General features: G+C 42.7%; 1 protein-coding gene across 3 annotated transcripts in view; it reads left to right on the top strand.

Annotated features, from left to right (window-relative positions):
• Positions 1-5,138: 5,138 nt before the first annotated feature.
• LOC115168527 (deoxynucleoside triphosphate triphosphohydrolase SAMHD1-like) overlaps positions 5,139-20,812 on the top strand; it is a 16,983-nt gene continuing 1,309 nt past the window's right edge. Inside the window, exons 1-10 of one of the 3 annotated variants that reach the window (XM_029723899.1) lie at positions 5,139-5,404; positions 10,094-10,160; positions 10,357-10,429; positions 11,285-11,445; positions 15,054-15,169; positions 15,270-15,340; positions 15,444-15,599; positions 17,080-17,180; positions 20,229-20,337; positions 20,605-20,696. In XM_029723899.1, coding sequence (XP_029579759.1) covers positions 10,102-10,160; positions 10,357-10,429; positions 11,285-11,445; positions 15,054-15,169; positions 15,270-15,340; positions 15,444-15,599; positions 17,080-17,180; positions 20,229-20,337; positions 20,605-20,696 — 938 coding nt within the window. In that variant the 5' untranslated portion in view covers positions 5,139-5,404; positions 10,094-10,101. Of the gene's footprint in view, positions 5,405-9,416; positions 9,750-10,093; positions 10,161-10,356; positions 10,430-10,639; positions 10,861-11,284; positions 11,446-15,053; positions 15,170-15,269; positions 15,341-15,443; positions 15,600-17,079; positions 17,181-20,228; positions 20,338-20,604; positions 20,697-20,812 lie in introns of those variants that run through there. The other 2 variants (XM_029723898.1, XM_029723900.1) reach the window with 2 other exon arrangements.

Below are 20,812 nucleotides of genomic sequence, written 5' to 3'. Positions count from 1 at the left end.
GTCATAATTGGTGAAGTGAAATGAAAAAAATTACTTGTTTCAAAGAATTATAAAAAATAAAAACCTGATAGTGGTGCATGCATACGTATTCACCCCCTTTGATATGAAGCCCCTAAATTAGATCTGGTGCAACCAATTACCTTCAGAAGTTACATTATTAGTTAAATAAAGTCCACCTCTGTGCAATCTCAGTGTCACATGATCTGTCACATGATCTCAGTGTATATATACATTCACAGAAATACATCCACAGGTACACCTCCAATTGACTCAAATGATGTCAATTAGCCTGTCAGAAGCTTCTATAGCCATGACATCATTTTCTGGAATTTTCCAAGCTGTTTAAAGGCACAGTCAACTTAGTATTTGTAAACTTTTGACCCACTGGAATTGTGATACAGTGAAATAATCTGTCTGTAAACAATTGTTGGAAAAATGACTTGTGTCATGCACAAAGTAGATGTCCTAACCGACTTGCCAAAACTATAGTTTGTTAACAAGAAATTTGTGGAGTGGTTGAAAAATGAGTTTTAATGACTCCAACCTAAGTTTATGTAAACTTCCGACTTCAACTGTGTATATATAAATATATATATGTATATATCGTCCAATGAAATGCTTACTTGCAGGTTTACTTGCAGGCAACAACAATAAGAAATAATCAAATATAAGAATAGGAATATAAAGTAAATGGCAGTAGAATAGAATAAACATTTTAGCACAAGTATAATACAGGAAGGCACAATTTAGAATCTAATTGTTACATGTATTGGGAAAGGGGGGGATGGGGTCAAGTGTTTAAACTGAGCAGTATAACAAGAGTCTGGTAGGAGCAGTTGTGATGTGTGTGAAGCATGCATGTGTGTGTGTGTGTGTGTGTGTGTGTGTGTGTGTGTGTGTGTGTGTGTGTGTGTGTGTGTGTGTGTGTGTGCAAGGGGGGATGAATCAGAGCAGGTGGTCAGTCCAGTTCAAGTGTTCAGCAGTCTGATGTCTTGTAGATACCAACAGGCTCAAAGACAGTTTCTATCAGACTTCATGCTCCAATACCCAGAGTTGTATAGCTTTCTCTGACCCCTCTCTTTGGGTGATACTGTGAGGAATCACAGGATGTGTGATGCAGGTACAGTGGGGGAAAAAAGTATTTGATCCCCTGCAGATTTTGTATGTTTGCCCACTGACAAAGAAATGAAAAGTCTATCATTTTAATGGTAGGTTTATTTGAACAGTTAGAGACAGAATAACAACAAAAAAATCCAGAAAAACGCATGTCAAAAATGTTATAAATTGATTTGCATTTTAATGAGGGAAATAAGTATTTCACCCCCTCTCAATCAGAAAGATTTCTGGCTCCCAGGTGTCTTTTAAACAGGTAACTAGCTGAGATTAGTGTGGCTCAGTTGGTAGAGCATGGTGTTTGCAATGCCAGGGTTGTGGGTTCGATTCCCACGGGGGACCAGTACAGGGGAAAAAAAAAAAAAAATGTATGAAATGTATGCACTCGGCTGGGACCGTAGTCACCAAGAAAACAATTGGTAACACACTACGCCGTGAAGGACTGAAATCTTGCAGTGCCCGCAAGGTCCCCCTGCTCAAGAAACCACATATACATGCCTGTCTGAAGTTTGGCAATAAACATCTGAATGATTCAGAGGACAACTGGGGGAAAGTGTTGTGGTCAGATGAGACCAAAATGGAGCTCTTTGGCATCAACTCAACTCGCCATGTTTGGAGGAGGAGGAATGCTGCCTATGACCCCAAGAACACCATCCCCACCGTCAAACATGGAGGTGGAAACATTATGCTTTGGGGGTGTTTTTCTACTAATGGGACAGGACAACTTCACCGCATCAAAGGGACGATGGACGGGGCCATGTACCGTCATATCTTGGGTGAGAACCTCCTTCCCTCAGCCAGGGCATTGAAAATGGGTCGTGGATGGGTATTCCAGCATAACAAGGACGCAAAACACACGGCCAAGGCAACAAAGTAGTGGCTCAAGAAGAAGCACATTAAGGTCCTGGAGTGGCCTAGCCAGTCTCCGGACCTTAATCCCATAGAAAATCTGTGGAGGGAGCTGAAGGTTCGAGTTGCCAAACGTCAGCCTCGAAACCTTAATGACTTGGAGAAGATCTGCAAAGAGGAGAGGGACAAAATCCCTCCTGAGATGTGTGCAAACCTGGTGGCCAACTACAAGAAACGTCTGACCTCTGTGATTGCCAACAAGGGTTTTGCCACGAAGTACTAAGTCATGTTTTGCAGAGGGGTCAAATACTTATTTCCCTCATTAAAATGCATATCATTTTATAACATTTTTGACATGCGTTTTTCTGGATTTTTTTGTTGTTATTCTGTCTCTCACTGTTCAAATAAACCTACCATTAAAATTATAGACTGATCATTTCTTTGTCAGGGGGCAAACGTACAAAATCAGCAGGGGATCAAATACTTTTTCCCCCTCACTGTACACTGGACCATTTTTGGATTGAACAGAATACCAACATCCTTCACTAAACACATCAGTGACATGTTAGGGGACGCCAGTTGACGGAGTAGACTTCCACTCACAAACACTGCAGGCTGAGGTTGACTTGTGTACATATCGTGAATACATAACTCAACCTCAGCTTGCAGTGTTTGTGAGTGGAAGTCTACTCCGTCAACTGACGTGTTTAATGAAGGATGGAGTCCAGGGCTGTAGGTTGTTGTTGACAACCTTTCAAAACAGCTCTTGACTTCACATCAGGACAGAGCCATAACCTTACGTAACATCCCCCTTTAAAACGTTGACTTAATGTTCAGCTGACAGCTACAATGAGCAGTGGCATCAACAGCCACTCTAACTATGCAATGGTCCTTCAATGGTCCGGTCTCCAGGGCCATATTTCCATTACACATCATTATTTAGGAAAACCTTTGGCCCCAAAACAAAACATAGAAGCATAGCCACAGTTTGTCCTTTCCAAACATTAAAAAGGATTCAAACTGCTTAATTTGAGAAATTAGGCTTTGGGCAATGAAAAAACGATAATAATTCAGGAACATACAGAGGAACATGAAGAGATTGTCTAATTTCCAGGGGTAGGGCTATTCATGTCTCAACTGGCTTTTCAAGCTGAGTGACAAATGCCAGATTTTGCACCATTTTACAGTTTCTGACCAAAGTCCTAAAACTGGCAACTTTGACAGTGTATGGAGTCAGGGTAAATAGTTTAAACCCTTTTGTCTTCAGAGATTGCCAAGTCTTGAGGTCAGATCATTGTATTGGACTGAAGTGGTACTGTTAGGTTAGTGTTAAGACATAGACAAACACACTATCCAGGATACACTTCCACACTCCATCCCCCAGGGGGCAGCAGCAACCTTGTCCAAATACTGAGCCTGGTTGATAAGCACATCATGTGTAGCCAATTAGGGGGATTGTTAGTGAGTGTCCCAGCTGGTAAGCCGTAAGGCTGCAGGTTTTGTTTGGTGGCCATGAGACCTTTTTTGGAGTTTTGAGTCTTTAGTTTGGGGCATGCCTGTATTTTTCCGTTTTGGAAGTTTATTTTCATCACCATCTGAACAAAAAATACTCCGCTTGGACTGGCCGACTAAGAGGTCAAGACGGAGCTGGCCCTGAACTCAGTAAGTTGCTGTCTCCCTGGGAACATGTACATTCAACACCTATGTGCATATGCTGATTTCTCACATGAATGCACACATCCATTGAGGTTACAGACCAGTTAACTAGACCTTAGACCCCTAGACTTAACGAGTCAGGTTACAGACCAGTTAAATAGACCTAAGACCCCTAGACTTAACGAGTCAGGTTCCAGACCAGTTAAATAGACCTAAGACCCCTAGACTTAACGAGTCAGGTTACAGACCAGTTAAATAGACCTAAGACCCCTAGACTTAACGAGTCAGGTTACAGACCAGTTAAATAGACCTAAGACCCCTAGACTTAACGAGTCAGGTTCCAGACCAGTTAACTAGACCTTAGACCCCTAGACTTAGCGAGTCAGGTTCCAGACCAGTTAAATAGACCTAAGACCCCTAGACTTAACGAGTCAGGTTACAGACCAGTTAAATATACCTAAGACCCCTAGACTTAACGAGTGCAGCAAAATCAGTAGGCTAGTTATGGGTTTCATAACACAATCTGGCAACCATGGTGGGAGGCAGAGGTGGGTTTCTAGGCCTGAGGAGATCATATTTGTGGAAGCCTGACTCTGTTTGTGTTGCTCTGCAACTGAAATGTCACATGATCATATATTTTCCGTTTATTAATCAGTCAATCCGTTTGTCCATTTTTCATAGGTCTTTAATGTATGAGCATCAGCTAAATGCATTTCACACAAATGTGATAAAGACTAACAACCAAAGTAAACTCAGCAAAAAAGAAACGTCCTCTCAGCCTATTGCGGACAGTCTGAGCACTGATGGAGGGATTGTGCGTTCCTGGTGTAACTCTGGCAGTTGTTGTTGCCATCCTGTACCTGTCCCGCAGGTGTGATGTTCGGATGTACTGGTCCTGTGCAGGTGTTGTTACACGTGGTCTGCCACTGCGAGGACATCAGCTGTCCGTCCTGTCTCCCTGTAGCGCTGTCTTAGGCGTCTCACAGTACGGACATTGCAATTTAAGTTTTCATAACTGTGACCTTAATTGCCTATCTTCTGTAAGCTGTTAGTGTCTTAACGACCGTTCCCCAGGTGCATGTTCATTAATTGTTTATGGGTCATTGAACAAGCATGGGAATCAGTGTTTAAACCCTTTACAATGAAGATGTGTGAAGTTATTTGGATTTTTACTAATTATCTTTGAACGACAGGGTCCTGAAAAAGGGATGTTTCTTTTTTTGCTGAATTTAGTAAGTAACAGAACGTGCCAAGTAATAACACGTGTCAATTTGGTACCACTGGCACAGAACCAGTGGTGGAAAAAGTACCTAAATGTCATACGACAGTAAAAGTTTAGATAACTTAATAGAAAGTTACTCAAGTAAAAGTGAAAGTCACCCAGTAAAATACTTAAATATTAAAAGTAAATGTAATTGATAAAACATACTTACATAAGTATCAAAAGTAAAAGTATAAATCATTTTAAATTCCTTATATTGAGCAAGCAGGCGGCACCATTTTCTTGTTTTTAAAATGTATGGATAGCCAGGGTCACACTCCAACATTCAGACATCATTTACAAAAGATGCATTTGTGTTTAGTGAGTCCGCCAGGTCAGACGCAGTAAGGATGACGACATGTTCTCTTGATAAGTGTGTGAATTTGACAATTTTCCTGTCCTAAGCATTCAAAATGTAACGAGTACATCCCCCACCGGCCAGCCGGCTGTGGAGAGCGACACGGCGGCGAAACTTCCACCAGACCAGCGTGGCGTCCGGCTACTGGAGTGGAAGAACAAGAAAAAGTAGGTGGGCGTGGGTTCCCCAGTAGTTGTGTAGGTTTTCAACTTGCTTGCTAAGAGTAGCTACTTCGCTCCTGTAGTCCTCCGCAAGCAAGCAGTTGCTACATTGAAAGTCAGCGCGGTCCACATAGTCCAGGAACAAAGCAAAGTAAACACAGCTCCTGCAGCGCTGGAAACATTCAATAGCAGCTCCATTTGAGACCACCGAGCCAGCGAGGCTAGCTGTGCTTTCGTGTCTCTCCCACTATGCGTAATCTGGCAGGTACCCGGGGCAGATAGCAGCGCTCACAGCAATTTAGCCCAACAGAGTCGCATGATCCAAAATAGAATAAAAGTATATGAAAACACTGTCAGCTTTTAAACCGAGGTCTTTAATTCAGGTTTCAGCGTTCAACAGGTTTCAACGTTCAACAGGTTTCAACAACAACAAACATATGTTGTGTGTGTATGCATCCGTACCTACAGTGCATTCGGAAAGTATTCAGACCCCTTGACCATTTTCACATTTTGTTATGTCACAGTCTTATTCAAAATGTATTAAAAAAAAAATCTTCATCAGTCTACACACAATACCTCATAATGACAAAGCGAAAACATGTTTTTAGACATTTTTGCAAATCTACAAAAAAGACAAAACAGAAATACCTTTTAACATTAGTATTCAGACCCTTTGCTATGAGTCTCTAAATTGATCTTAGGTGCACCCTGTTTTCATTGATCATCCTTGAAATGTTTCTATAACTTGTTTGGAGTCCACCTGTGGTAAATTCAATTGATTGGACATGATTTGGAAAGGCACACACTGGTCTATATAAGGTCCCACAGTTATCAGTGCATATCAGAGCAAAAACCAAGCCATGAAGTCGAAGGAATTGTCTGTAGAGCTCCGAGACGGGATTGTGTCGAGGCACAGATCTGGGGAAGGGTAACAAAACATTTATGAAGCATTGAAGGTCCCCAAGAACACAGTGGCCTCCATCATTCTTAAATGGAAGAAATTTGGAACCACCAAAACTCTTCCTAGAGCTGGCCTCCCGGCCAAACTGAGCAATCGGGGGAGAAGGGCAATGGTCAGGGAGGTGCCCAAGAACCCGATGGTCACTCTGACAGAGCTCCAGAGTTCCTCTGTGGAGATGGGAGAACCTTCCAGAAGGATAACCATCTCTGCAGCACTCCACCAATCAGGCGTTTATGGTAGAGTAGCCAGACGGAAGCCACTCCTCAGTAAAAGACACATGACAGCCCACTTGGAGTTTGCCAAAAGGCACCTAAAGGACTGAATGCCAAGAGTCACGTCTGGAGGACCCTGATCGAACATCTCTGGAGAGACTTGAAAATAGCTGTGCAGCAACACTCCCCATCCAACCTGACAGAGCCTGAGAGGATCTGCAGAGAAGAATGGGAGAAACAAATACAGGTGCGCCAAGCTTGTAGCGTCATACCCAAGAAGACTTGAGGCTGTAATCGCTGCCAAAGGTGCTTCAACAAAGTACTGAGTAAAGGGTCTGAATACTTATGTAAATGTGATATTTCAGTCGTTTTTTAAGAGAAATTTGCAAATAATTATAAAAACCTGTTTTTGCTTTGTCATTCAAATCAAATCACATTTTATTAGTCACATGCGCCGAATACAACAATGCAACAAGCCCCTAACCAACAATGCAGTTTAAAAAAAACGAATAAGAAATAAAAGTAACAAGTAATTAAAGAGCAGCAGTAAAATAACAATAGCGAGACTATATATAGATATACAGGTGGTATTGGTACAGAGTCAATGTGCGGGGCCACCGGTTAGTCGAGGTAATAGAGGTAATATGTACATGTTGGTAGAGTTATTAAAGTCACTATGCACAGATAATAACAGAGTAGCAGCGGCGTAAAGGGGGGGGGGGCAATGCAAATAGTCTGGGAAGCCATTTGATTAGGTGTTCAGGAGTCTTCTGGCTTGGGGGTAGAAGCTGTTTAGAAGCCTCTAGTGTCGTGGAAAATTGTCTTAAAAGTAACACTCTTACAAGAACTTGTGAATTCAATATAGACTTTAATACAAAGTATCAAAGCCGAGCCGGTCCGCGGAACAACTGACTTTCTCAGGCCCCAGCTCTGCTTTTATGCACATACAATACATAGGTCCATCCTTTATGTAAATGAAGAAAAACCCTTTGTGCTTTCTGCCACCATTATCTTTCAATCCTATGGATAACGCCCACATCTGAGGATAACGCCCACATCTGAGGATAACGCCCATATCTGCTCTTATTTCTAACATAATGGTGGCCAAACTTTCCTCACGTGGATATAAAAATAATGCATGCATCGCATGCTTACTCTTGGTGTTTGTCCCATTTTCCTTTCACGTGTGTTTCTTTCTAAGTGCACCCAGTCCATATGTACTTAACTTGTTACCTACTTTCATGTACTTTTCTAAGTGTACCCTAGGCCGTGTGTACTTAACATAGGTTCATTCACCTGACTGCACTTTGTCATGGCTCTGTAGTTAGGCCGCCTGGCCCTTACATGATCCCCAACGTCCTTGTTACCTTTACTTAAGGTTAGATATGAATCTCCTCTTCCCCTAGTTAATGTATCTATGTCTTTCCTTCCTTCAGCACGTCTTCCTTTCTCCCACACTAGGACCTAGACTTGGTGCTCCGGTACTGCTTGCTGTGTGGTAGCAGAGAGAACAATCTATGACTAGGGTAGCTGGAGTCTTTGCAATTTGTAGGGCCTTCCTCTGCATGGTATAGAGGTCCTGGATGGCAGGAAGCTTGGACAGTTATCCCCATTATGGGGTATTGTGTGTAGATTGATGAGAGGGAAAAATGATTTAATCAATTTTAGAATAAGGCTGTAACATGACAAAATGTGGAAAAAGTCAAGGGATCTGAATACTTTCCGAATGCACTGTATGTCTTAGCCTAACCACCGGCAGCTCAAGCTGTTGGGACATTCCCTAGCCATTCATCATTAATTCTTCTTTGTGCAAGAATGGGGGATTTGATTTGGGCAAACTGTAAAATGATGGGCTTTGTTGATGACCAGTCATCCATACATTCCAGATAACTCACAATAATAACCACAGTGCAGTCTCACCTCACTCTCTCTTATTCAAGTCCAGTCAGCATTTTAAAATGAATGGCTCATAGATTGATGTAAAAAAAAAATGCCTCTTTGGCACCCCTCAAGGCAAGCATCATGTTATAAACTCCTATTTGAGCTTTGGGCCTCCTTTGTTTTAGTTTGGTTCAGAAAAATCATGTAAGTCCATCTGCCTTCTAGCCTGGTCCACGATCCAACGATATCTGCTTTAGCCAACTCCTCTGGCTGTCATTGCCTTAACATAGCCTACATATTACAGAAAATGGCTTAAGATCTGGAAGCATGTTATACCCTCGCTAGCTAGCTAGCATTACATTCCCTATGGACCTGTACACTGATCGTAAAAGAGAAGAAATGTCTCTGTCTACTGGTGAAATACACTCATTACAACTCTAAAAGACTGCAGTGGACTGCTGAGCTGGGGCACAGAATATAAAAGAATGTTGTGTAATATCGCATTAGTCTAATATATTGTATTTTTTTTAACGAACTACAATAACTTTTCTCCAGTCCAGGCATCCTGTTCCAGTCCATATTTGGGGGGTGTTTTCAGGGACAGGCAGTCGTGCACGAAGACAGCCGCCCAGATTATTTTTGACCAATGGCGTCCTGTACACAAGCCTCATTACAATTACAAAGATTAAAAAAAAAAACTGAGATTATCTCTGTGAATCATTTCCGGGTTTTATCAACGCAATGACATGATTAAAAAAATAATTGTACACAGTTTATATTTTCATAGAGTAAATGTTGCATACTTTGTCAGCTCTCCTTCCTATGGCTATTTGCAAAGAAGACAATGTTGTTTTCTATGTCCGCATGACATGCATACAGTAGTATCATGGGACTGTCAAATTACTTTGTATCTTCGTCTCTTTATACAATCTTTGATCGCTCCTCCCTCCTTCTGGTCGGCCAGCCCAGTAAAAAAGGGAACTCGTTTCGGAAAGAAATCCCGTTTAGTAGACAATTTAGTTGAACGCGCCATAGTTTAAAAATAGTTAGCGCGGAAGGAAGCCCCCAGTACCGGCTCGAAGGTGTGTTACCGGCACGGTTCAATCACCGATCATTATGGATATTCGAAAGCGTCCCAGAGAAGATTTGCCGAATACTAGTAGTAGTGATCAGTTCAAAACCCCGGAGAAGCGGGTTTATGAGGCGGCGTGGCAGGACTTCGCGAAGTGGGGTGTCGAGGACGTTTGTAGATACCTGCGTCAAGAAGGTCACAGGACATGGGAGGATACATTCAGAGGTTCGTTTGTTTTGATCAGCGTTTTTGCATATCTTCGCTAACTACACATATTTCATTGAACAAGCTTGGCTTGAAACGTGGCTTGAAAGCTTGAAACTAAATTGTGATCCGTAAACGTGAGGGGGTCAAGAGCACCCAGAAAGACTACATTGTCCTTTGAACTACAGTACCTTAACTAGACTAGCAAGTTCTTATCGCTTTAACTAAGCACACACGGTTCTGGTTTAATGCCATGCAATTGAGCTGTGACATTTTATTCTCATTGTGCATATTTACACATCGTTAATGACTGACACACACAGGAAAGATGACCTGTTATTTTTGTTTTGTTTTTCCCCACACAGAGCAAAAGATGACAGGAGTGGGGTTACGATACCTCACAGAGACACTTCTGGATAAAATGGGTATAGGGTAGGTGCGGTATTATGTTGGGTGTGGTGGTGGTGGTATGCAAATCTTCAGTGGCATGGCAATCAAATGTGCACCGTGCCCTCTAATAACCTTGGTTGATTTGTGACATGTTTTTCAGTCAATGCCTCGGGTTGTGTTGTTGTTGTTTGTTCTTTTTCTGATTATGAAGTTGAATACACTCTCTCCTCCTCCTCAGGCCTCTAGGCACCCGGCTGCAGATCCTGCACAGTCTGAGGAAGCTGTGGCAGCTGGCAGCAGAGACCATCAAGGTAACACAGACTGCACAACTAACCTCTGTTATCCTCCTCAAAGGCTAAAGAGAGGGAATGAAAGACAAAATGAGGGAGACGGATGTGTGAAATTACGTATTTACCTGCTTCGTTTAATATTAATAGTTAACAATTATTCTTAACATTGGTCAAGATAATTTCATAACTGTGCTTGAGAAAGGATGGGTTCCCCCTCTCTTCTTCCTGCAGCTGGTCTGGGAATATCGTCAAGGACACCTGTTATATCGTCAAGGACAACCTGTTATTGTTTCCAACTTTCTGGGCTTCTGTTCAACTTGGTCACACGGCATAAGACAAATACCCTCTGAGAGTGACCGCAGTGTCTCAGTCATCCTGTTCTTCTCATATCTTTCAAGGGCACAGCTGTGTGGAGATATGAGATGAACAGAGGCTGGCTTGAACAGAGAGGAGTACGTTATAATGTTATCACTTGTTTGTGCGCAATGACCTGATACACATAGCCACAGGAAGAAAACAAGATAGTGTACTGATCTGCCGGGGAGGGGTGGGACCAGCCATGACTAAGAGTTTTTAATTTAACAAGGCAAGTCAGTTAAGAACATTCTTATTTACAATGATGGCCTACTGGGGAACAGTGGGTTAATAACTGCCTTGTTCAGGGGCAGAACGACAGATTTTTAGCAACCTTTTGGTTACTGGCCCAATGCTCTAACCACTAGGCTACTGCTGCCCTTATATAAGACATCAGCATTTCCTGTATTGTCAGGCTCTCAAGATATGTACCGTCATCTATTCCAGAGAGAGAAAAAGAGGAAGTCTATTAGGATAGTCAGTAAGAGTATCAGCAATAACGTGTTTTATTGTCTCCTGTAGGTGTTTAATGACCCCATCCATGGCCATGTAGAGATGCATCCTCTGCTGGTCCGTATCATGGACACCCCTCAGTTCCAGAGGCTCCGCCACATCAAGCAGCTGGGAGGAGCCTACTTTGTCTTCCCTGGGGCCTCCCACAACCGCTTCGAACACTCCATAGGGTATGATTGTGGGTGCTTGAGTACTCCATAGGGTATGATTGTGGGTGCTTGAGTACTCCATAGGGTATGATTGTGGGTGCTTGAGTACTCCATAGGGTATGATTGTGGGTGCTTGAGTACTCCATAGGGTATGATTGTGGGTGCTTGAGTACTCCATAGGGTATGATTGTGGGTGCTTGAGTACTCCATAGGGTATGATTGTGGGTGCTTGAGTACTCCATAGGGCAGGGGTGGGCAATCATTTCGTCTTGAGGGCCACGTTGGGCCGCACAGATTTTATTTCCCGGACCGATTTCTTAGTCAAAGGCAATTTGCGGGCCATACATGCTTTCTATCTAGTTTTAGATGTTCAAGAGTGGCCTGGGTTTTTTAATTTATTTTTTTACCCAAAATGAATAACCCCTCCCTTAAGCAAAAAAGAAAATGTATTTTTAACTCAAACCTCCCCTGGGCTGGATTGAATGGGATCTGGTCTGCGGGCTGTATGTTGCCCACCCCTGCCATAGGGTAGTATTATGTGTGCTTGAGCACTCCATAGGGCAGGAGTTCTCAAAGTGTGGTCCGTGGCCAGATTTCAGAATATACAGTGGCTTCAGAAAGTATTCACACCCATTCACTTTTTACACATTTTGTTGTTTACAAAGTGGGATTCAAATGGATTGTCATTTTTTTGTGAATAGTTTACACAAAATACTCTAATGTCAAAGTGGAAGAAAAATGTGAACATTTGGAAAAAATAAAATGAACACATCTTGATCACAAGTATTCAATCCCTAGATTCATTGCATGTTAATCACCTTTGGTGGCAATTCAATGTCGTCTTGGTAAGAAACTCCAGTGTAAGGTATATTTGGCCTTGTGTTTTAGGTTATTGTCCTGCTGAAAGGTGAATTTGTGTCTGTAGAAAGCAGACTGAACCAGGTTTTCCTCTAGAATTTGCCTGTGCTTAGCTATATTCAGTTTATTTTTATCATTAAAAAAACCTCCCTAGTCCTTGCAATGACAAATACCCATAACATGATGCAGCCACCACCATGCTTGAAAATATGTATTTGCCCCAAACATAATGCTTTGTATTCAGGACAAAGTACATTTCTTTGCCACATTTTTGGCTGTTTTACTTTAGTGCCTTACTGCAAGCAGGATGCTTTGTAGTATTTTTATTCAGGCTTCCTTCTTTTCACTCCATCAATTAGGTTAGTATTGTGGATCCATCCTCAGTTTTCTATCACAGCCATTAAACTCTAACTGTTCTAATGTCACCATTGACCTCATGGTGAATTCCCTTAGCACTTTCCTTCCTCTCCGGCAACTGAGTTAGGAAGGACGCCTGTATCTTTGTAGTAACTGGGTGTAGTGACTGTTTTACTCATCTACAAGTAGGTGCCCTTGGTGAGGCATTGGAAAACCTCCCTGGTCTTTGTGGTTGAATCTGTTTTGAAATACACTGCTCGACTGAGGGACCTTATACATGCGTTCAGAAAGTATTCAGACCCGTTGACTTTTTCCACATTTTGTTACATTACAGCCTTATTCTAAAATGGATAGTTCTTTTTTTCAATCTACACACAATACGCAATAATGACAAAGCAATTAGTTCCAGTCACTGGCAGCAGAGAACTGGAAGGAAAGGCAAGTGGTGTTGGCTTTGGGGATGACCAGTGAGATATACCTGCTGGAGCGCGTGCTGCGGGTGGGTGTTGTTATCGTGACCAGTGAGCTAAGGCGGAGCTTTACCTAGCAAAGACTTATAGATGACCTGCAGCCAGTGGGTCTGGCGATGAATATGTAGCGAGGGCCAACCGATTAGAGCATACAGGTCGCAGTGGTGGGTGGTATAAGGGGCTTTGGTAACAAAACGTATGGCACTGTGATAGACTGCATCCAGTTTGCTGAGTAGAGTATTGGAAGCTATTTTGTAGATGACACCGCCGAAGTCGAGGATCAGTAGGATGGTAAGTTTGGCGGTGTGAGTGAAGGAGGCTTTGTTGCGAAATAGAAAGCCGATTTGATTTTGGATTGGCGATGTTTAATATGAGTCTGGAAGGAGAGTTTACAGTCTAGCCAGACACCTAGGTAGTTGTCCACATATTCTAGGTCAGAACCGTCCAGGGTAGTGATGCTAGTCGGGCGGGCGGGTGCAGGCAGCGAATGGTTGAAAAGCATGCATTTGGTTTACTAGCGTTTAAGAGCAGTTGTAGGCCACGGAAGGAGTGTTGTATGGCATTGAAGCTCGTTTGGAGTTTAGTTAACAGTGTCCAAAGAAGGACCAAAAGTATACAGAATGGTGTCGTCTGCGTAGAGGTGGATCAGAGACTCACCAGCAGCAAGAGCGACATCATTGATATATACAGAGAAAAGAGTCGGCCTGAGAATTGAACCCTGTGGTACCCCCATAGACTGCCAGAGGTCCGGACAACAGGCCCTCCGATTTAACACACTGATGGAGGCAAGAGTGTGCAAGGCGGTATTGATTGTGCCACTGTCTGTCACTCAAATGTTTCTCTTGACCTGTGCATCTACAATATAAACTTTAATTCATAGGCTAGGTTGTAGCAACCTCCACGATGGGTATTGAAAGGATTTTGTAATATCTGTACATTATAGGAACACCTGTAATTACAAAGTACAATGATGAATGTTTTGCTTGAGATTAAGAATCAGTGGTAGAGACTTTGTAAGTGCATGAAGAGGTCACCTGTACACAAGTCATATGCCTGTTTGTTGAAACTATACTTTCATTTTCTGTTCATACTCTGTTCTAGTCTTTCTTCTGGTAGCACATGATCTCAATAGGAAGTAGAAGGATTGGAAAACTAACTGCAAATTATGAGCTTATATGGTATTAAAGTTAAGGGACATCACCCTGGGTGGGGTGAAACTCAGTAAGGGATAAAAAGGGGAAATGCCATATTTTGAACTGAGTGTGTTACTTGCAAATTACTGTTAGTGTATGCTCTGGGTTGCAATCCTTATTAAACAAACTAACCTCTGATCAAATAAGTTTCCGGTGGTATCTTGTATGAACAGGGCAGAAATCCCTAACAGTACAGGGACAATTTGAGTATCATGTAGTAGCCTAAACTTATCGATGTTACACTGAGCTGGGTGAATGAAATATGAATGATAGTCATCCAATATGCTGTAATAGAAATAAGGTAATGCTCATTAAAAAACTGCATCCTCCCTCATCTTAAACGGCACCGACCGCCACTGGAGTACTTATATAGTCAATTTACTTTAAGGGAAGCTTAGGTTCCACCCTTCTCCCAAAGTGTATAGCCTATGCTTACACCAATCATATGCTTTTAAATCCATAATGGGAAGTGTGCAAGTGCACACTTCTGGAAAAGCGTGGAGAATTGGGATTCAGCCTATGTGGTTTCAGAGGCCCTATCCTGCATTTAAAAGACAACAGAAACTGGCCCAGTTGCTTTTCAGACCCGATGTGTTTTCAGGGTGGGCTACCTAGCAGGTCGGCTGGTCCAGGAGTTCATTATTAATTGGTTGTGTTGTGGTTATGGTGTTTTCAGGGTGGGCTACCTAGCAGGTCGGCTGGTCCAGGAGTTCATTATTAATTGGTTGTGTTGTGGTTATGGTGTTTTCAGGGTGGGCTACCTAGCAGGTCGGCTGGTCCAGGAGTTGAGTGAGAGACAACCTGAGCTCCTCATCTCCAGTAGAGACATCCTGTGTGTCCAGATGGCTGGGCTCTGTCACGACCTGGGTGAGTCTCTCTCCCTCCCTCCCTCCCTCCCTCCCTCCCTCCCTCCCTCCCTCCCTCCCTCGTTTCCAATCTTATTCTGTTGAATGTGATTTCTTTCCAGGTCATGGTCCTTTCTCTCATATGTTTGATAGGATGTTCATCCCCAAAATGTGTCCAAAGTCCAAGTGGAAGGTAAGACTACAGTCTGAATAACCTCCTCTTGTCATAGCATTCTCTCCTCATCTTCCTGTGTGGGAATGTCTGTGTCACATGTATATTTATGTGTGTGTTACAGCACGAGGAGGCGTCCCTTGCGATGTTTGACCACCTGGTGTCTGTGAATGCCTTAGAGCCGGTGATGAAGGATCATGGCCTGGTCCTACCTGATGACCTGGTCTTCATCAAGGAACAGATCGCGGGACCACAGAACACTGTCCCCCCCAGACAGGGGGTGAGTCAAGAACCCTGCCCCCCTCAGACAGGGGGTGAGTCAGGAACCCTGCCCCCCTCAGACAGGGGGTGAGTCAGGAACCCTGCCCCCCTCAGACAGGGGGTGAGTCAGGAACCCTGCCCCTCTCAGACAGGGGGTGAGTCAGGAACCCTGCCCCTCTCAGACAGGGGGTGAGTCTGTCAGATAGCTAGTTAGTGTCGTGGAAAATTTTCTCAAGAATATAACACTCTTACAAGAACTTGTGAATTCAATATAGGCTTTAATACAAAGTAGCAAAGCCGAGCTGGTCCGCGGAACAACTGACTTCCCTCAGCGCCGGCTCTGCTTTTATACACATACAGCATATAGGTACATCCCCTATGTTAATGCAATTACTCCCCTTAGTCCTTCTGCCACCATTATCTTTCAGTCTGAGTTCTTTGCTTGTTCACGCCCAATAACGCCCACATCCGCTCCAGTTTAGATTATAATGGTGACGGGACCCCTTGTGTCATACAAAAAATAATACATTTATTGCATAACTGTTTCACATGTTGGTCAGTTTGCTACCATCCTCCTTCCTGTTTCCTCCTGACATTAGTATGTCAGATGGCACAAATGTATTTATGGTCTCAGCTAATGTACTCATGTACATTAGCTGAATGTAGTCTTTGGCATGATATCCTACTCAGAGATGACAAATGCACTGCGTGCCCACACCTCTCCATCCGGTCAATGTAAGTGTTGTCCTTATTACTTCCTCAGCATATCCGCTGCACCTAGTTACATTACATTAACTCCCACAGACTAATTAGTCCCACAAACTAACACCTAAGTAATAGCAAAAGGATGGAAGCAAAAAGATATCAACCGCATACACACAAATATAATAGGAATATGGAACGAAATGTGAAAAAGGCGCACAAATAAACTGGACCAAACATCAATGACTGGAACGAATTGCAAAAATCACTGAAGCTGGACTTATCTCTCTCACTAACTTTAAACATCAGCTGTCAGAGCAGCTGATCATTGATCAACCGATCATTGCACCTGTACACAGCCCATCTGTAAATAGCCCAACCAACTACCTCGTCCACATATTGTTATATATTTTTGCACCCCAGTATCTCTACTTGCACCTTATCATCTGCACATCTATCACTCCAGTGTTAATGCTAAATTGTCATTATTTTGCCACTATGGCCTATTTATTGCCTTACCTCCCTAATCTTACATTTGCACACACTGTATATAGATTTTTCTATTGTGTTATTGACTGTATGTTTGTTTATCCCATGTGTAACTGTTGTTTTTTGTCGCACTGCTTTATCTTGGCCAGGTCGCAGTTGTAAATGAGAACTTGTTCTCAACTGGCCTACCTGGTTAAATAAATACAATAAAAACTCTGGATAAGTATCCCTTGAACTAATTTGGAGTTACTGTACATGCTCAGATTTCAAAGGATTAGTCTAATTCTGAGTCTGTTGTCTTTCCACAGTGGCCTTATATGGGTCGTCCGGAGGATAAGTCTTTCCTCTATGAGATTGTAGCCAACAAAATCAGCGGCATCGATGTGGACAAGTGGGACTACTTCGCTAGGTGAGTCCCCCAGTTGGAGTTGATCTCTCTTATAAAACGTCATCAGTTACTGGAGTAAGCTATATAGAGTACCACAGTATGTGTCGTAATACCCATAAAACCTAGCGGCCAATCATTTTTCCCATAGGGGATTTTATAAACACTTAAAATAAGGGCTGTGTTTCGTTCTGATAACTGTGTAAATCTCTCTAGGACAGGGTGACTTGTATCAATATATTTGCCTGTATTTAGAGCTAACTGTTGATAAGTCACCTCGTCCAAGAGATTTACATGGTTATCAAAACATCACACCAGGGTAAGCCTACAAGAAACACAGCCCTCATTTTAAGTGTTTCTAAAATCCCCTATGAGGAAAAATGATTGGAACCATTTCCTTGTTTGACCACTAGGTTTTATGGGTAATATGACCCCTCCACTGTGGGGCTCTATTAGAGATCTAACAATACATAGGACCACTGGTGTACACTACCGTTCAAAAGTTTGGGGTCACTTAGAAATGTCATTTTTTTTTAAAGAAAAGCAAATAAAAATGTCCATTAAAATAATATCAAATTGATCAGAAATACAGTGTAGACATTGTTAATGTTGTAAATGACTATTGTAGCTGGAAACGGCTAATATTTAATGGAATATCTACATAGGCGTACAGAGGCCCATTATCAGCAACCATCACTCCTGTGTTCCATTGGACATTGTGCTAGCTAATCCAAGTTTATCATTTTAAAAGGCTAATTGATCATTAGAAAACCCTTTTGCAATTATGTTAACACAGCTGAAAACTGTGGTGCTGATTAAAGAAGGCCAGTTTTATTGCTTTTTTAGACTAGTTGAGTTTCTGGAGCATCAGCATTTGTGGGTTTGATTACAGGCTCAATGTCTAAAAAAAATGTGTTTACCTTTTATTTAACCAGGTAGGTCAGTTTAACAAGTTCTCAACTGTGACCTGGCCAAGATAAAGCAAAGCAGTGCGACAAAAACAACAGAGTTGCACATAAACAAACGTACAGTCAATAACACAATAGATGTTTTCTATGTACAGTGTGTGCAAATGTAGAAGAGTAGGGAGGTAAGGCAATAAATAGTCCATAGAGGTGAAATAATTACAATTTAGCGTTAACACTGGAGTGATAGATGTGCAGATGATGATGTGCAAGTAGAGATACTGGGGTGCAAAAGAGCAGGAAGATAAATAACAATATGGGGATGAGGTAGTTGGGTGGGCTATTTACAGATGGGCTGTGTACAGGTACAGTGATCGGTAAGCTGCTCTGACAGCTGATGCTTGAAGTTAGAGGATAAAAGTCTCCAGCTTCAGTGATTTTTGCAATTTGTTCCAGTCATTGGCAGCAGAAAACTGGAAGGAAAGGCGGTCAAAGGAAGTGTTGGCTTTGGGGGTGACCAGTGAAATATACCTGCTAGAGCGCGTGCTACGGGTGGGTGTTGCTATGGTGACCAGTGGGCTGAGATGAGGCGGGGCTTTACCTAGCAAAGACTTATAGATGACCTGGAGCCAGTGGGTTTGGCGATGGATATGAAGCGAGGGCCAGCCAACGAGAACATTCAGGTCGCAGTGGTGGGTAGTATATGGGGCTTTGGTGACAAAACGAATGGCACTGTGATAGACTGCATCCAGTTTGCAGAGTAGAGTGTTGGAGGCTATTTTGTAAATGATATCACCAAAGTCAAGAATTGGTAGGATAGTCAGTTTTACGAGGGTATGTTTGGCAGCATGCTTGAAGGAGGCTTTGTTGCGAATAGGAAGCCGATTCTAGATTTAATTTTAGATTGGAGATGTTTAATGTGAGTCTGGGAAGAGAGTTTACAGTCTAACCCGCATCTAGGTATTTGTAGTTGTCCACGTATTCTAAGTCAGAACCGTTCAGAGTAGTGATGCTAGTCGTGCGGGCGGGTGCGGGCAGCAATCGGTTGAAGAGCATGCATTTAGTTTTACTAGCATTTAAGAGCAGTTGTAGGCCACGGAAGGAGTGTTGTATGGCATTGAAACCCGTTTGGAGGTTTGCTAACACAGTGTCCAAAGAAGGGCCAGATGTATACAGAATGGTGTCGTCTGCGTAGAGGTGGATAAAATAATCACCTGCAGCAAGAGCGATTATTTATATATCTCATTGATATATATATATACAGAGAAAAGAGTCGGCCTGAGAATTGAACCCTGTGGCACCCCCATAGAGACTGCCAGAGGCCCGGACAACAGGCCCTGTGATTTGACACACTGAACTCTATCGAAGTAGCTGGTGAAACAGGGGAGGCAGTCATTTGAGAAACCAAGTCTATTGAGTCTGCCGATAAGAATGCGGTGATTGACAGTCGAAAGCCTTGTCCAGGTCGATGAAGACGGCTGCACAGTACTGTCTTTTATCGATGGCGGTTATATCGTTTAGGACCTTGAGCGTGGCTGAGGTGCACCTGCGACCAGCTCGGAAACCAGATTGCATAGTGGAGAAGGTACGGTGGGATTCGAAATGGTCGTTCATCTGTTTGTTAACTTGGTTTTTGAAGATTTTAGAAAGGCAGGGCAGGATGGATATAGGTCTATAACAGTTTGGGTCTAGAGTGTCTCCCCCTTTGAAGAAGGGGATGAGCGCAGCAGCTATCCAATCTTTGGGGATCTCAGACGATACGAAAGAGAGGTTGAACAGGCTAGTAATAGGGATTGCAATCATTTTGGCGGATAATTTTAGAAAGAGAGGGTCCAGATTGTCCGCATTCAGGGCTCCAACCACCCAATTTATAATTGGAAGAAAGTGTACTTTGGGCAACTTTCCATCAATCTCTCTCTCCCTCTTTCTGTTTCAATTATGTTTTATTTTAGAGCAGAGGAAATTAATAAAAATGTACATTTTGTTTAGTGAGCTATTATTATTATTTTATTTTTTACTTAAATGACAACAGGAACATACAAACAATTACGTCAGGAGTATTACAACAGGACAGCAGTTTAAACACATTTAAACAAAATGGATACATAAAGAAAAGGATAACCCAGACTGAAGACCAAACCAACACTCTCTCTTTCCCTCCCCATAGGGACTGCTACCACCTGGGCATCCAAAATAACTTTGACTACCATCGCTTCCTCAAGTTTGCTCGTGTGTGTGAGGTAGATGGGAAGAAGCAGATCTGCACTAGAGAAAAGGTGAAGGCTTGGCCCTAGATTTCACCTCTCATTCATTCCTTTCATTATGTTTTCATTCAACTTGAAGTAATGAGGTATTAGCCTAGTTTAGTGGTGATATAGACTAGGCCCAGGTATAGACTAGTGTCCTGTCTAGGGGGTGTACTTGTACATCAAGCTGCCTCACGCTACAGAATCAGGAGATGGGGCAGGAGCCTATGGGCCGCTCTGGCTCGGACAAGGTCACTTACGTTACCGGTGATATCCATGTGTGTTGTCCGCATTCAGGAAGTGGGTAATCTGTACGAAATGTTCCACACACGCAACTACCTCCACAGAAAAGCCTACCAGCACAAAGTGGGACACATAATAGAGACAATGTAAGTGCTCTCACATCAACAGCTATTCATTCTACTGTTAAATATCTAGCTGACTTACAATCTCTTATATAGTCATACATTCAGGTGTTTTTCTGCTGTATGTTATGGGTTCAAAA

The sequence above is a fragment of the Salmo trutta genome, chromosome 30, assembly GCF_901001165.1.
Source record: "Salmo trutta chromosome 30, fSalTru1.1, whole genome shotgun sequence".
Classification (NCBI taxonomy): domain Eukaryota; kingdom Metazoa; phylum Chordata; class Actinopteri; order Salmoniformes; family Salmonidae; genus Salmo; species Salmo trutta.
This window is presented reverse-complemented; position numbering and strand designations above follow the sequence as displayed.